Raw genomic sequence first — 16,145 nt, forward strand, 5'->3', positions numbered from 1 at the left:
GAATGGGAATGGGAATCCAGAAGCACGGAGTAGTTGAAGTCGCAAAAGTGGTGTTATTAGTTTTAAATGCCATATAAACCAAGACAAGAAAAATAAATATTAATTGTAGGAGGAGTTATTAATGAAATGATCTAATCTTCATTTTTAATTAATTCTTGAATATTAGCATTTGTAACATAATAATTACATATATATAATCAATCATTTCACTCAAGTACAACTAAAAAGGAGCTAAAACCAAACAATAAATACTTGCCCTTTCTTTATTTTCAAACAAAACATACAACTCATCACATTCAAATTGCATCAGGAGTTTCCTGTACAGCAACATAAAATGCCAGTATACAAGCATCCTTTCGTCTATTATTTTCCACAACTCTAGCAATAACTGGTTCAATATTACAACCTGACCAAGACAAATTCAGATACAAGTTGATAACATAGATCAGTAGTCGGAACTGTTTAAAGCACAGAAAACCAATGATCAAATCTAGCAGCATTCGAGTAGAATATTCAAATAAAACTTGTTGTGTACGTTGACGTTATCAAGTGGAAACACCTTCCAAGACAGCCATCTTCATAGAAACTGCATTGCCAGACGGAACTCTTTTATCTTTTTAGCTATCTTATTGATGGAACTGAATCCTTGAGAAGGTAGGAGCTTTTTAATCACATTTGCAAAGACTCAATTCTCACCCTAAAGGGGATAACATCCTTCAAGAATAAATCAACACCAGAAAGTTTGAAATATGTTTCAGAATGAGTGCAGCCAAAATGGATGTCATGGAACTATTTTGGACAATGTTACTTGGTACAACAATATTTGCGGCCCTTTCCTCGTGTAGGTCCTTGCTATCTTCTAGGCAAAATATCATGTGAAATCAATAGAGATGAAAAGAAAAAACACACTATACATAAATCGATGAATGAAAATTTTTAGGCCTCCGCCAAGCTAGCACAAAGCGTTAGTCGTTGGAAGCACTCAGAAGCCAGAGAAAACATGTTGGTAAGAGCAAAATCACCTTTCACCTTCTTGGACGCAAAAGGTAGAATCAGCAAACTGGGGCAGTTGTCTCAGTGCAAAGAATGTAAGCCTTCCTGCAGTTGAGAAAATTTTTGTAAATAAAATGTTCGCTGTAGGACGTGATTCTGGAAGGGTGGTAATATAATGCAGCAAAACTTGAATATCAGAGTGTTCGAGTACAAAAATAGGTAAAAACATCTGGCAAACAGCACTAAATTTAATCTAAAAGAAAAAGACAAACGTAAATCGAGCACATTTAGCTGAACTTTTGAGGTTCAACCAGTTGAGTATGTACAAGCCAAAGTTCTAATCATACATAAGACAAATATAACTCCATAAACAACCCAAAAAAGAACTGTAAAGAATTGCATGGCACTCAGGCAACTTCCATACATGCAGTTAGAAACAAAGCTACATTAGACGTGTGTGGGACGGGTAACTTCCTTATGCATACGGTTACAAGGAAGTAACTGACCCAGGCACACATTAGGTGCTACTAAAAATCTATGCATAACTAGACAGGTTGTCTCCGCTCTAGACATATTGAGATTACAGATTCAAGTTTTTGCCCTGACCCAATTAAAAAGACAAAGCACCCTCTAAGTAATAAAGCACCAAGTGGTGATACTAACAAGGAGATGAAATCAGATTTGACCTTTAAAAACCCCTGACAATCGATCTTTTAAACATAGAAACAGCAGCTCTTCATGTAAAATTTGCTGGTATTTTCATCCAGCAGCAACAACCTTGAAACCCAAAACATTAGTAACTTGTCTATAAGATACTTTTCTCATTATAACAACTAATTGCGATCAAGAAAAGAACAACCATAAGCAAGCATACAAAATATCACCTAAAACTTTCTCATGTTTAGCATTACTAACCAATTAATGCAATAGCTGACCTAGTATCTTCCAATCTACGGAACTCAGAAACAAGAAAATAAAGGACAAGAGTGCTGAAACAATCAGAATTTAGTGCCTTGTGTTGATCAACTAATGGCGTCTGGAGGCATGGACAATGAAAAATGAGGAATTCAAACCTTCAGAATAGCATCAAAACTGCTTGTGCCTCTTACTATGAAAGCCAATTTCATATCGCGGAAGTCTGCTGCGTCTTTCATTGAACTATAAAAGGATCCTAGTTGGAACTTGAAGCGCATATCAGATCGAGGCAGAATGGAACATGACAAGATATTCTCATTTTCTTCGTATCTGGCAGGATAAATATCGCACCAGCACCCTAAAGAATTTTCACCAGTATTGCACCGAAGGAACCCATCAGATGCAATCTTAGAACACGAGGAGCAAGCAGATATAAAAGCTGGTGAGCAGAAAAGGAAAAACAGATCATAAAGATGCTAACACTAACTTTTGTTTTAAAAGTACAACGGCTAGGAAATGTAGCAAGGAGAAAGCACTAAATAAAGTGCAAAACAGAGGCAAAGACTGAAGACAACCTTACTGCACAATACTTTTGTCACATGTAGTGGAGAATGGAGGGCCTGAACCAAGCACTGAGATCCATGCAACTCGATCAATCCCAAAAGTTATGCCAACTGCAATAAAATCAGAAAAAATAAACTGCATAACAGAACTAAAATAATTCTACCATAAACTGCAAGGAGGAATAATGTCAGACCAACTCATTTGCACTAAAACTCAACAGACTGTAATTAGCTTCAAAGATGTGCAGATCATAAACAAAAGGTAGAGTACAAATTAGTTACCATAAGCATTGGGAATTGATTAGCATCAAGGCAAATAAGCTTAGTAAGAACTTTAAACCAACTTATAGATCGAACCACTTCTAAGTAGTCCAGTTGGGAAGTGCCGAAGGCTGGTCTAGACACTGACTTTGCAGAAGGTCAAAAGAACCAAAATACACAAACTAAAGAACTTCCTTATTACAGCTGTTACAGTACATCAATTCCTTTTTACACTCCTTGCAATTGAGACAACCGTGATTATTGAAAAAACTGTAACTGATGAAGAACCAGATAAGGAAGTTAGGACGAAGGCATGGTGATAAAGATGAAAAAACATTAAAGTAAGTTTTCAGTCCTGAAGTTGCTCTTGTGTTGGCGGCTTTAAGTTAAATCAAGTAAATAATTTACAATCACATCTCCGATTACCCTCTACTCCACCAAAGAAATAACAAGGATTCCTTATTTGCTTGTATTGTCCACTGGAACCAGTGGAGTAGAATTGCTCCACACGAAACCTCTATGAAGCTGGAACATTCTGATTTTCTTTTACAGGTATCTCCGAGGAGCTTCAGTTTACTATGTAAATTTCTTTTGCCCTCTACTCCAAGTCTTGACTCAAACCCAATCCCCGGACAAATGCCAGGTGTTTGGCTAGTGTCTAGGAAATATACTACCCATCTTCCAGCGTCTGCAAAAGCATGTCACAACAATATTTCAGAGAACATGGCTCTATCACTGGAATAAACTCTCAAGTCTTATGCATCTGCAAAAACTAGATTGGCACTTGCTGTCAAGACTTTTACCCTTTTTCTCTCAGTCCAACTTTCATTCAATAATATCAACAAGAGGATAGGAACAAAATATCTTAGCATGTGCTTAGGCTAACATGTCTATCCTCTAGTATACTCTATCATCCAGGGAAGTGGATTTCTGTTGAAGATCTTTCCCTTGATTTCCATACTTGTTTAGTTATCTGCATAATTTTCTTGGCCTGTATCCTATTCTAGTCAAAGACGAATAACAAACGCCTCACCTGGATGAAAATGCAGCACTACATAACAAGAGTAGAACAGCGAATTAGAAAAATGGTGATAACTACCTCAACAGAAAAGCCAGAAAAGAAATTACCTCTAGTTCGCGCATCCACAGAACAATTTTCTGAAATCTAGTTTCTTCAATGGATGTTTCTGATTGAAGGGCCTCATCCAGTTGCTAAGCCCAAAACAAGCACAGGGCACAATTATCTTTTCAACTAAACAGCCACAGTAATGTCCATGTTAGTCCTAATCGGTCCGGTTCTTTCCGAGGACAATGAACCTAAGTGTACAACGTTTGACGCCTTTTCCTGTATTTCATTTGCTTCACGTGCCATGCCTGCCTTTCTAAGGCAAGATATCAAAGAACTTATTGTGATATTGTCCGGTGCACAACCGATGGACAACATCTTGTTATACATTCCTATTGCTTCAAACATTCTCCCTTTCATACAATGCCCCAAAATGAGAATGGTAAAAGTCATCTTGTCATGGACACATCCTTTCATCTCCATTTCCTTAACAATTGCATTGGCCTCATCTATATTGCCAGCCTTGCAAAACCCATCAATAACAGGGTTGTAAATAAATGGTGGAGGGACAATGTCTTCCCTCCAGTTCAACTGCCTCAGCAAATCACGAGCCTCGTTTAATCTATTTTCTTTGCAAAGAGAGGTAATCAGAATGGAGAAAGTAAATGCATTAGGAGACACCTTCCTCTCATTCATTTCATCCCAAAGCTTCATTCCTTGTTCCAACTCTCCACGGCGGCAATAACAATCAATGAGAGAGGTGAAGGTGACAACATCAGGATGGAAACCACAGTTAACCATCCTTTCATACATTTTCAAAGCTGAAGCCACCTTGCCCTTTTTACCAAAACCATCAATAATAACATTAAAAGTAAACAAATTTGGTCTCGTTCCATAATTAATCATCTCATCAAAAAGAGCAGCGGCTTCCTCCATCTTACCTGATCTGCAGTATCCAGAAATAACTGATGTGTAAGTCACAACATCTGGTGAAAACCCAGATTGTGGTTTAACTTCTCTCAGTAGCTCCTCTGCTCTATCCATATGACCAACTCTACAGAACCCATTAATAAGAGTGTTATATGTAACGAGATCAGGATGACAACTAAAACTCCTCATAACATCCAAAAACTCAAAGGCCGTGTCAACCTTACCAACCCGGCACAGTCCTTTTATCACTATGTTAAAACTTTGCGTATCAGGGCAAAAGCTTCCTAACCTCAAAATATGACCTCTAAAAAATAAAACAGCCTCATCAACCCGATTTCTGTTTATCAATATGCACAAAAATTTATTATATACAAATGAACTAACTGTTTCTCCTTTCTCATTACAGATTTCAGCTTGCGCAATCAAAATTTCTTCAGCAACCCTAAACTTCCCGGCATTACCAAAAGATGAAACTACGAGATCCAAAACCGCGCTATTGGGCCAAAACCCATCAGCTTTCATGTATTCGAACACTAGTTTAGCCGAATCATGGAGGCCCATTCTGCAGAGCGACCTCAAGAGCAGATTGAAAGTGGACTCCAAGTGAAGTAGATTGAAACTCAGCCTCGAGTAGCGGAAAAAGCTAAATGCTAAATCTGGATTATTCAATCTATTGTTAATGTGATAAACTACGCCGAAAGCCACAAAGGGATTCAAACTCTCCCGAAAATAATCAGTGTCGAAAAAATTCAGCGAGTGAGAGTGGTGAACGCAGAGAGTGCAAACGACTTTGATGAACCAGACAATGGATGCCGGAGAAGAGTGCGATGACTCTATGCGGGCGTGACCATGGAGCAAAGCTGTGGAGAAAACCTTAGAAATCGACACCCTCTGAGCCCAAAATTGCATTCTCATCAATCAAATCAAAGATTGTCTATTGAACAGTATAAATGTTGCGGAAAATAATAGATGAAACCGCGCCGCCGTCTTCATGCCATTTTCTTGTATTCCGGAGCGAAATAACAGATTGGAAAACAAGAGTTGGGTTCCAAGAGCTATGGATGGGTGGCTGATGAGGTTTGGGTATGTGAAAATCTGGTGGGGTTGGCGGGGCCGAATTAGGGTTGAGGACGCCCGGCGGAATGGTCACCCCAACAAAACACAGTTGTACTAAATATTATTCTCAGGTTGTTTCTCTTCAGCACAATGCCATACAAAGCTTAATCAAACCAACACACCAATATATTATTATTATTATTATTAAATACAAAAGAAAAACTTATTTTATAACTATTGTGGTAAAATAAAAGACTAAGGGTCATGTAATGAATATAGTGCCTCATTCATCTATCTTATAATAATTTGTACAAAAGTTTTAGTGATCAATTTAGTGAATATAATGTTGTCAAACTCATGCATATAACAATTGAGTACTTGTCCATTCTATAAATTTTGGCGTATTACTTAAGCTGTCGAGGATACCATATGATAAATATACCTGTTATACAATATTTATAAGTCATTTATGAAAATTACATTTTCTCAAAAAAAAAAAAACACAAATCTTCATAGAAAATATTAATGTGCTTAGATTTATTTTCGACGTTCTCCAATTATTTTTCACAATTTGAATTTTGCATCAAATATTATATACTGATTTTTCAATATGTACCAGACATTATGATATATTCTCAATTATTATTTATTTCTTATATATATATTATTTATTTACATATACGCGAGAAATATGTTCTAAATATATTACATAAATTTAAAATATAAATAAAAATATATAAAGTATATGCTTTATTTATTTTTTTCTTCTAAAAACTAAACCAAGCACGTACTTATTGATAATAAACATATACTTGTAATAATTCTAAGGTTTATAAAATTTAATTAATTGTTGGTCCCAAATTTAAACTTTGCACGTATCATTTTGACCTAAATTAATTTATTTAAACATAAGTTAGAATAAGTAAAAAGATGATGCAAAGCCAAAGCCAAACCCTTTCTTTTCATCGTTCAGCCGTTCCCTCCTCTTATATGCTCTGCAATTCTGTTCTGTTTTTCACTCTTCTTTTGCAGTAACTCCCCACCGCACTCCAACTTCTCTTGCGCCGCCGCCCACCAAAGTCTAGCCTGCGTTGGGCCCACTTCCCCACTCGAGCATCATTTTACTTGAGAGATTTAAGTGCGGCTTGGGAGCAAAGCTCCCGCATTCGAGGCTCGCCGGCCGTTACCGGCGACTTACGTGACTTCCTTTACCACCTCCGCCTTCCCCAGAGAACTGTAGTTTTCTTGCTTTCTGTAGTCCATAATATTTGGCATTAGACCCTGTTTACTCCAAGTAAAACACGAATGATAAAACCCCTGTAGCCGTTAGCTCTCTCATTGGCAGATTGAATTCGCTGAGGTAGATATGGCGGTCGACAAGAACAAACTTGAAGAGGAAGTCTGTGTTCTTCGATTTTATAAAATAGTCCTGAGTTGGGATTACCTTCGCATCCTCAAAGAATCAGATGTATTCATTTCACGTTCCCTTTCTTTTTTCTTTTTAGTTCCTCCTTCATTCTGTATACACTTATGTTATAGGCCTAATATTTGGTGCAATGCATATCAAATTTAAGTACTGTTTGCCTTAAACGCTTAACCTGCTGCTTTTAGACTAGCTATGGGCAGATTATCTACTCCAATGTTTTGCTGTTGAGTTAATTGAGCTTTTTTGGTAATTGTTTAGAAGAGAAATCACAATAAGAAGTCTGGGGATGGAGGTGCTGTGGAGTTGAAGGAGGTGAAGAACACATATAAAGATGTTGATGAATATCTTGATACGTTTGAGCCTTTGCTTTTTGAAGAAGTTAAAGCCCAGATTGTTCAACGAAAAGACGAGGAAGAAGGTATTGTTCTTTGCTTTTCCGACTTCTTTTTTCGTCTGTTGAGGTTTGTGTGTGCTTCAGATAGAAATTTCTTACTTTGAAGCAATTTATTTAGTTTCGCCAGGCTGAGTTTGAGGCTTGGCATGAGAAGAGAGTTTTTTTCATGCATACAAGTCTTTGTGTTTCTCTCCATATTTTAGGTATTTGAGATACTTTTTCACTGTTTGGTATAAGTCTTGGTTCAAGTTTTGAGATCATTTATTTTACATTAGTTTGTTAATTAAATGCCTTGTACATATAAAACATACTTTTGAATGTACAGAAACTGAATGGCAGCAAGCAATCGTGGCAGAATGCAGTGAAGTTAATGGATTTCATTTACCTATGGTCATTTGCTCTGATGCAGAGTTGATATCTCAGAATGATCTACTGTTGCTTTCAACTAAGAAGGTACATGGTACTAATTTAAGATAATTGTTTGTGGCCCCAATTTGATTTGGCTGGTGCCATTACATTGGTCATGTTGTAAACTTGTGATTTTTGTTCATATGTAAAATTCTCTTCTGTGAATTGCCATTACTAATCTTGAAAATGGGATCACCTCTTTGTAGTTTGGTGAGGGCAAACAATTACCTACTACATATGCCTTTGCATTAGTTGAGCATCGTCAACAAGATAAGATAAGACTTCGCTTATATTTGGGTGGAGAAATCAAGAGATTTAACACAGATGCTATCGAGACCTGCCCAAGGCTATTAAATATGCTTCCTATTGTTACTGAAGTGCAGAAGTATTTCTATGTTATGAAGGTAATTTCCTGATTTAAGCAAATTGTATTATTTTTATGTTACTTTTACTGCCAAATTGTAGGATGCAAATGTTAATGGAGATCCCTGCGGTCAATTAGGACATTGGGATGTTTATACTCTTTATTCTGGTGATGATTTTTTGGCTATTGAATATTGGTTATATATAATATCATCTAATATATCCTATTACTTACATATACATGCCAAATTTCTTAATTCTGTTTATTTTTATCATCATGTTCTGTTCCAGATCTGCAGCTTATCAACTATAGTCCGTGAATATGTTGCTATGCGGTCCATTAGTTCTCTTCCTTTCAAGGATTTAATATTAACAGCATCTGAATCTGACAATTCTGCCGAAGATCGTGCCTGGAAACTATCTAGACCTCTGGCAGAGTTTATTCAAAATAATCACAATAAATCGCAGCTGGAGGCTATATATGTGAGCTCTCAAGCAACTTTACCCTCATTTGCGGGACCCTCAGAAATCTTGTATTCTTTAAATATGCATCCTTTTTTAATTATCATCTATATCGTAGCAAAATTAGTAATTGAGCTCCCTCTGAACTTGTTGCAGGCAGGTCTTTCACGGAAAACCTTTGTTTTGATACAGGTTTGACTTGTACCTTTATGCTCCTAACTTGGGAAAACTTGTCATCTTTAGCAGCTTCTCCTAATTTTAGCTTTAATGGTTTTCAAATTTAATTTATCTTTTAAACTAAAATTACATGCAACAACTGCAACGTTGCCCATATTTTTTATTGTAACTTAAAAACAATCATGATGCTCTCTCGATTTGCTTTTAGACTTTGCTTGAACTGTCCAAACAATGGAAAACAGCTTGAAATATGTCCATGTAACAGAACACTTGCTTTTAGGGCCCCCCTGGGACTGGAAAAACGCAGACTATTCTGGGGCTTCTTAGTGCCATTTTGCATGCTACTCCAGCTAGGGTACACTCCAAGTAATAATTTCTCCATCCATTATTTCCCTCAATTTCTCATTTTGCTGAGAGTCAGTAGTTAGAAGAACGGATGCATTTCATATATAACCTTAGTTTGAATAACTTGATCTATTTACTACATGCAGGGGAAAATTGGTTGGAGTAAAACGTGGGCCAGAATTGCCTATTGAAGAAAAGTATGACATTGTTAGTTAATTATGTGCTGCAAGCTTTCCATAAGATTGCTCTTTGTGCATGTAAAACAAACACACATGTATTTCTTTTTATGTTTATGTGCATATCTCTCTGGTCGTGCTTCATGGGGTACTTGTAGTCAAGTGTATTAACAACTTGAGCTCTCATTGAGTTCAGAAAAATTTCAAGGTTTGAGTTTGAGCTCAAGTATAACATTACAAGCTTGTGAGACCTAGCCAATTTCTTAAGCTTGAAAGGGAGCTCGATTCTTTTGAGCTTCAGTCATGAACTCTATTTAAGCTTCAATCTTGATTTCTGGCTTCATTACGAATGAAATATTAAAATTTTGGACTAATATGTGATAACTTATTATTATTTTAACATAATAATTTCTACAAATTAATTTGCCAAAATAAAATTTTGTTCCGCATATAAAAGAGGTTAATAAGTTTATATCCTAAAATCAATGATATAATCTAAATAAATGGATGAATTTAATATGATTAGTGAAAATATACGAAGTCTAAAAGATTGTATTGGATTTCAGTTATTTGTAGAAACATATAGATTTCTTCCTGTTATATTATTTTTTTGTAATTCAAGTTAAAGCAATATATTGAGGCTTAGGTTTTCACTAACTACCCTTTCCTCACACTCTGTTTAATTCTGCTTTTAGATGCAGTGGTAACAATTCAAACTTGAATAAAGTTATTGGAACATAGTTTTGTTCTGGATTTTTCATGTTAATCATTCATTATGTTTTGATATTTACAGGTACAATCACTGGGAAAAAGCATCTCCATGGTTATCTAGCATTAATCCTCGAGATATGATCATGCCTATAAATGGTGATGATGGATTTTTCCCCACATCTGGAAACGAGTTGGTGAGAATAATTTTCTTTCTGTCTACATTGATTTTAAACTGTCTGCAACTCTAGGTCCTTAAAACTTTTCAACTCCATCTAGAAACCAGAAATGGTTAATTCCAGCCGAAAATATCGTGTCCGAGTACTAGTATGTGCTCCATCAAATTCTGCCCTCGATGAGATTGTCCTGCGTCTCCTAAATACTGGTTAGTTGTCTATCTTGTCCATGACATTTATTTTATTTAGTTCGTCTTCTATTTAGTGCCTTAGTATTCGATTGTGATGCATAATTGTCTCAACTTTTTGCATTGATAATCTTTTAGAAAAATTATCTGTACATCTCTTAGGGATGTAGTAAAATAGGACAGTTCTGAGTAGATTTTGGGAAAAGAATAGGAAGACCTTGGTTCTTCAGATAAGAGAAGCCCTTTCTCCTGCACTGTTTGGTAGAAAGAGAAGGGAGAGATGAGAGGACAGGCATTCTTAATCACATACTTTCATACAATAAATACTATATATGAGAATAGTGAAAACTCTTGGCGCAATTGCTCTTCAATTCTCCTTTTCCTTTCAGAATTTTGATGCCTTATGATTTGGAGCTTTATATTTGCCATTGGGCCAAATCTTCAACATAATATAACTATTAGGTGAATATCTTAAGAGGTGAATGGCGTAAAATTGACCTCTCTCAACTACTTGTGACTCTGGTAGAGAATAGTTATTTGTTTTTGATGTATTTGCTTTCTACTTTCCTAAAGTTCAATTAAATTTCAGTTGCTAGAACACATTTTACTTGTTAGGGTTTCAATGAAGAGAAATGAGCAATTCATCATTGCAGGCAAGAAGTTTTCTTTGTTTCCTAAATGCTGATGCTTTCGTGGTTTCATTATAGGTATTCGTGATGAAAATGACCATGCATACAACCCTAAAATTGTGCGAATAGGTCTCAAACCACACCACTCAGTCCAGGCAGTTTCAATGGATTATTTGGTATGTACATGACTATTATTTGTAACCGCCTACCTGTTGGTTGATGTGACTCTTTAGAAAATTAAATATTTACTGAAGTAAAAAATTGTTCTAGGTAGAGCAAAAACTTGCAGGTGTGGACTCACAAAGTGGTGACAAGCAAAAGCAAGGTGGTGTAGCAAAGGATAAAGACAGTATCCGTGCTTCTATACTCGATGAAGCTGTTATTGTATGTGGTTTCTCTTTTTTCAAGTTATTACTGTAAATATATTCGCTCAACCAACATACATATAGCCAAAATATATTTAGTGATTAGCTGAGTGTTGCCAGGTCTTCTCCACTCTGAGCTTCAGTGGATCAACTCTTTTCAGCAAATTAAACCGTGGCTTTGATGTTGTTGTAATTGATGAAGCCGCTCAAGCTGTAAGTCACTGCTTATCACGAAGCTTAAAAGTATGTTTATATGGGTTTGAGCATATGCGACTTGATATTGCTTTCTAGAAAATGGTATCTATTTTATGTTTATGTTTCTGTTATAGCATGTGCAGTATGCCCCCCCCCCCCCCCCTTCCCCAGCCGCTTCTTATTGGCTTTTGTTAATTTCGAGAGTGGAAATGAGCCGAGCTTTCATTAAGTCAGTCACTCGGAGAGTCTGAGCAATGGAGTTTGGTGTTATTCTATTTCTTCTTTATTTACTATGTTATTTTCTTATAGAATAAGAACCGTTCCTAATGAGCTGAAGTTGTGAGGCTAGTAAGAACAGTTTCTAACTGCTTGACCTTCTAATTTTCTTGATTCCTGTGCTTTACATTAATATTTAGATTGTCATAACTAGTCTTTGGATTTTGAATGGAACAGGTGGAGCCAGCAACCCTTGTTCCGCTGGCCAATGGATGTAAACAAGTATTCTTGGTATGGTGCTTTTTAGCTTGAAGTCACTACTGTGGAAATAATGACAAATCTATTTTCATCTGATGATTCTGATTTGAAGTATTTCTAATCCCAATTCTGAGCCTCAATTCCTTGATGCCATGCTTTATTTAATTCACAGGAAGAAAGAATATGTTACTGCTAATTTCCCTTTCGATTACTTCTTGAAAAGGTCGAACTTTAATTTTAATTGACGAGATTTGATTTTAGGTACTTGAATGATAGTTAATCATAGTGCAGCCAACTCTCATATCTTGGATTTAACAATACTAAGCAAACTCCATAAAATACCATGCCAAAGACTATTTTTTATGACCAGTCAACAGAAGCGGCATTTTGTTTTCTTGAGAAGTGGGATGATTGCTTGGACAAACATATTGCTATCTCGGTTTTGAATATAACGATCTTCATAATTATGCATGTTGCATTTCAAGCCAACATGCACATGTTGCAACAAGGGCTGATACCATTGGGAATTTAGGTTTTCTTTCAAGAGGAATGCTGTGTGGTCGCTCTTATTCAAGCGTGTTATCATGTTACACAAGTACTTTTCCTTTAAAATATGCAATGTGCCCGCAAAAATATATATATTCAAAGCTTTTATGAGTTTTTTGCTGCTCTTTGGTCACTCAAGTTCTGACTTACCTCCCATTAGCTTATAAAAGTCCAGATGCTGACCACCTATGATCATGATAATACTTGTTTCAATTTCTCGTCATATTGCCATACTTTATGACTATGACATCCATATTAAAAAAAAAATGCTGATTGGCTGATTTATAATAATTTAATAGAACTTTTGGGTGTGTGGACTATGGTGTGTATGCATAAGGATGGATATTTTACATTTATGGTGTGGATGTATGGACTATGGTGTCTCTTGGATGGTCATCATCATGTAAATTGTTGATTTATCGTTATGTTCTAGGTGGGGGATCCAGTTCAGTTGCCTGCCACAGTAATTTCTCCTGTTGCAACAAAATTTGGGTAAGAGCAGCACCTACTCCGACAACCTTTATCTTCAAACATTATGATTTCTGATTTTACTGGTTATTTTCATTCTGGAAATTCTGTAGATATGGAATGAGCTTGTTTAAGAGACTCCAGATGGCGGGCTATCCAGTACAAATGCTGAAAACCCAATATCGCATGAACCCTGAGGTCCTATCTTTCTTTCATTCTCTTGTCTCTTTTCTTGTGTGCTAATATACATGTTATAGAGGACTCTAAGAAAAGTATAGAAACTGCATGTTGCAGTTTCAGAAAATTTTGTGTGCTGAATTCAGAAACACAAAACCACAAAATTACAATCTGAACCTTATACATTCATTTTAGTCCAACTTATCCAAAATTTTTGAACAACCACTTGGCTCTAGTGCACAATACTGGACACGATTTTCAACTCGAAGTTCTTTAGATTGGAAGGGTGTGGTGCCCTTATTCCTGTGACTCATTTGCAAGGATTTGTCAGTCTGAGGAAAAATATACTAGTACATGCTCAGTTATAGTTGAATTTTGTTCATGCAGATCCGAAGCTTCCCTTCTAGGGAATTTTATAATGAAGCACTGGAAGATGGACCTGATGTGGAAGAGCAAACCAAGCGCTCATGGCATAAATTCCGCTGCTTTGGGCCATTTTGCTTCTTTGATATACATGATGGAAAGGAGTCCCAACCATCGGGAAGTGGTTCTTGGGTAAATATTGATGAGGTTGAATTTGTCCTTGCAATGTATAGTAAATTGGTAAGTAGATATCCAGAGCTTAAGGTGAGTTCCCGACTTGCAATTATATCACCATACAGACATCAAGTCAAGCTCTTCAGAGAAAAGTTCCGTAGCACTTTCGGCGTGGAGTCTGATAAAGTTGTGGATATCAACACTGTTGATGGCTTTCAGGTACTTTTTCTAATTGTCAACTCATTTGCATAGCTTTACAGGTTTACTGTTGCTTGGTGTATTTGCATTTGGCTGCAGAATTTGTATGGTGGAGACATGAAGCTTCTTTCCTGTCATCATAATTTTTCGTAATTGACTCAAGTGTTAAGTAAAAATCTCTTTAGGGACGAGAAAAGGATGTTGCCATCTTTTCATGTGTTCGGGCAAGCAAAGATAAAGGCATTGGGTTTGTCGCTGATTTTAGACGAATGAATGTTGGTATTACTCGAGCAAGGGCTTCTGTTTTGGTATGGCTTAGTCTAACTAAATTCCAAAAAAATTTGGCTGGGACTCGCTGAATCATCTTCTTTACTCAAGGAGTTTTTCTTTATGGTTCTAGGTTGTGGGTTCTGCATCAACACTGAAAAGAGATGATCACTGGAAGAACCTGGTTGAAAGCGCAGAGCAGAGAAATGTATTATTTAAGGTAAATATAAAAGCTTTTGTGTCCCTAGACATTTGCTGCTCTGGTATTTGTTTTTCTCCAATTTGAAAATTTTGCAGAGAGGTACCATCACTCCAATGAAGTCCTGCTATATTCTAAACGTCCCTTTACAATAACCCCAGACATTAACTAAGCTCAAATCTCAGGTTTCCAAGCCATACAATGACTTTTTCAGCGAGGCCAACCTTAAGTCAATGGAAGTGAAGGAATCCATGGCGGAGAAACCCGAGGGCCCTCCGGAGGAAATGGATGTTGACGTGCCTATTGATGCTAATGCTGGCAGTGCTGAACAAGGACAACCAGAAGATAATGACTGGGGAGATGCCGGAGAAGGAGAGGCTTACGAAGGGGACTTTGGTGGTGAGGACTAAGACCTAACAAATTCTTTCGGCTGCGATTCGGCTTTCGTGCAAATTATTTCCAATGATTTGAAGTTCTTCATGATTGTAGTTTATTGTCATCTGAAAAAATGGCTTCTCTTTTTGCATTCAAGTATATATAGAAGAACATTGATAGTATGTATTTTTCTGTTGCTTATTTGTAAAGAAGTTGTCAAGGTAATGGTGGTTAATGGTATTTTCCCAATTTATCTCAGTTTAAGAGATTCTACCATATATTGAATTTGATTTCTGATTTCTTTGTGATGGGAAAAAATGAAGCTTGAGATCTAAACATGTCGAACTTTTGCACAAGTTAGAAATTAGTTTTTTTTTTTTCTCTTCAATTCCTTTGCTTTTCAAACCCCTTTTTACAATGAAATTTGGAGATATTTTTACTATGCTAGCAATAAATGCTATGGGGTGTAAATATTCTATTCCCTTACCTACTATTAAATTATGGATACAATTTAATACGGAGGGTTAATCTAATAATAATAAAATAATTTAAATTATATGGCTTTGATCTCTTGTTGTGGGTTATGGAAAGGATTTGATTTCCTTTTGCATTACCATTTGTCTCCATCACTTTGTTTAAAACAACTTAAACCACAAACTTGAGTTTTCTTGATTGTTTAATAATTTGGAAACATTGTATGTGTACTTTCTTGGCATCTAACATGATAAAGGGCACAACTGCAAAGGAAGTTGCAGGTGAAGAAATTCTCCTTTTCCCAGATCCCGTACTTGTTTTTACCATACCAGATTCCATTCTTGATGAAAACTTGCTTTTTCTGCCCTAAAGTTTGCAGACGACAACAAATGAAAAATTGCACAAAGAAAAGGGAAAAACATGAGTGCTTAGTGCTAGCTCAATATTCAAAACGGTTATTGTTAGTAAATGAGGATAAAATAAATAATAAACATACCAAGATACCAAATTAATTATAAACACAACAATGTGAAAAGGTATTTTTGAAGATGTTAATGGCTTATTTTAATGTTTTACATAGGGGCGGTTTGGGTTTAGCTCTATATTCATGTAAATTACATGTTAAAATCCATTT

The 16,145-nt window shown here is 36.2% G+C and overlaps 2 protein-coding genes across 10 annotated transcripts; one reads left to right on the top strand and one right to left on the bottom strand.

Annotated features, from left to right (window-relative positions):
• Positions 1-232: 232 nt before the first annotated feature.
• On the bottom strand, positions 233-5,950 carry LOC105169172 (Pentatricopeptide repeat (PPR) superfamily protein). Of its 9 annotated transcripts, XM_088884139.1 has the most exons (6): positions 3,861-5,950; positions 3,766-3,783; positions 3,159-3,420; positions 2,484-2,582; positions 2,067-2,347; positions 233-1,098 (listed from the first exon to the last, which is right to left on the bottom strand). In XM_088884139.1, the coding sequence occupies exon 1, from the start codon at positions 5,641-5,643 to the stop codon at positions 3,985-3,987; it is 1,659 nt and encodes a 552-aa protein (XP_088740265.1). In that variant the 5' UTR covers positions 5,644-5,950; the 3' UTR covers positions 233-1,098; positions 2,067-2,347; positions 2,484-2,582; positions 3,159-3,420; positions 3,766-3,783; positions 3,861-3,984. The 9 variants fall into 9 exon arrangements, with proteins under 9 accessions (XP_088740265.1, XP_088740266.1, XP_011087809.1 ...); XM_088884140.1 differs by lacking the exons at positions 3,159-3,420; positions 3,766-3,783 and having other exon boundaries at positions 233-406; positions 1,023-1,098; XM_011089507.3 differs by lacking the exons at positions 3,159-3,420; positions 3,766-3,783 and having other exon boundaries at positions 233-586; positions 1,023-1,098.
• A 763-nt stretch (positions 5,951-6,713) lies between these two features.
• MAA3 (P-loop containing nucleoside triphosphate hydrolases superfamily protein) lies at positions 6,714-15,295 on the top strand. Its single transcript, XM_011089509.3, has 20 exons — positions 6,714-7,252; positions 7,469-7,628; positions 7,930-8,057; positions 8,219-8,416; positions 8,667-8,858; positions 8,994-9,029; positions 9,295-9,380; positions 9,506-9,556; positions 10,329-10,440; positions 10,523-10,628; positions 11,315-11,412; positions 11,507-11,620; positions 11,722-11,814; positions 12,250-12,303; positions 13,250-13,308; positions 13,398-13,482; positions 13,849-14,217; positions 14,382-14,504; positions 14,597-14,683; positions 14,848-15,295. The coding sequence occupies exons 1-20, from the start codon at positions 7,151-7,153 to the stop codon at positions 15,070-15,072; spliced, it is 2,478 nt and encodes an 825-aa protein (XP_011087811.1). The 5' UTR covers positions 6,714-7,150; the 3' UTR covers positions 15,073-15,295.
• Positions 15,296-16,145: the final 850 nt, after the last annotated feature.

This window comes from Sesamum indicum, linkage group LG8, assembly GCF_026168435.1.
Source record: "Sesamum indicum cultivar Baizhima isolate 11 linkage group LG8, ASM2616843v1, whole genome shotgun sequence".
Lineage (NCBI taxonomy): Eukaryota > Viridiplantae > Streptophyta > Magnoliopsida > Lamiales > Pedaliaceae > Sesamum > Sesamum indicum.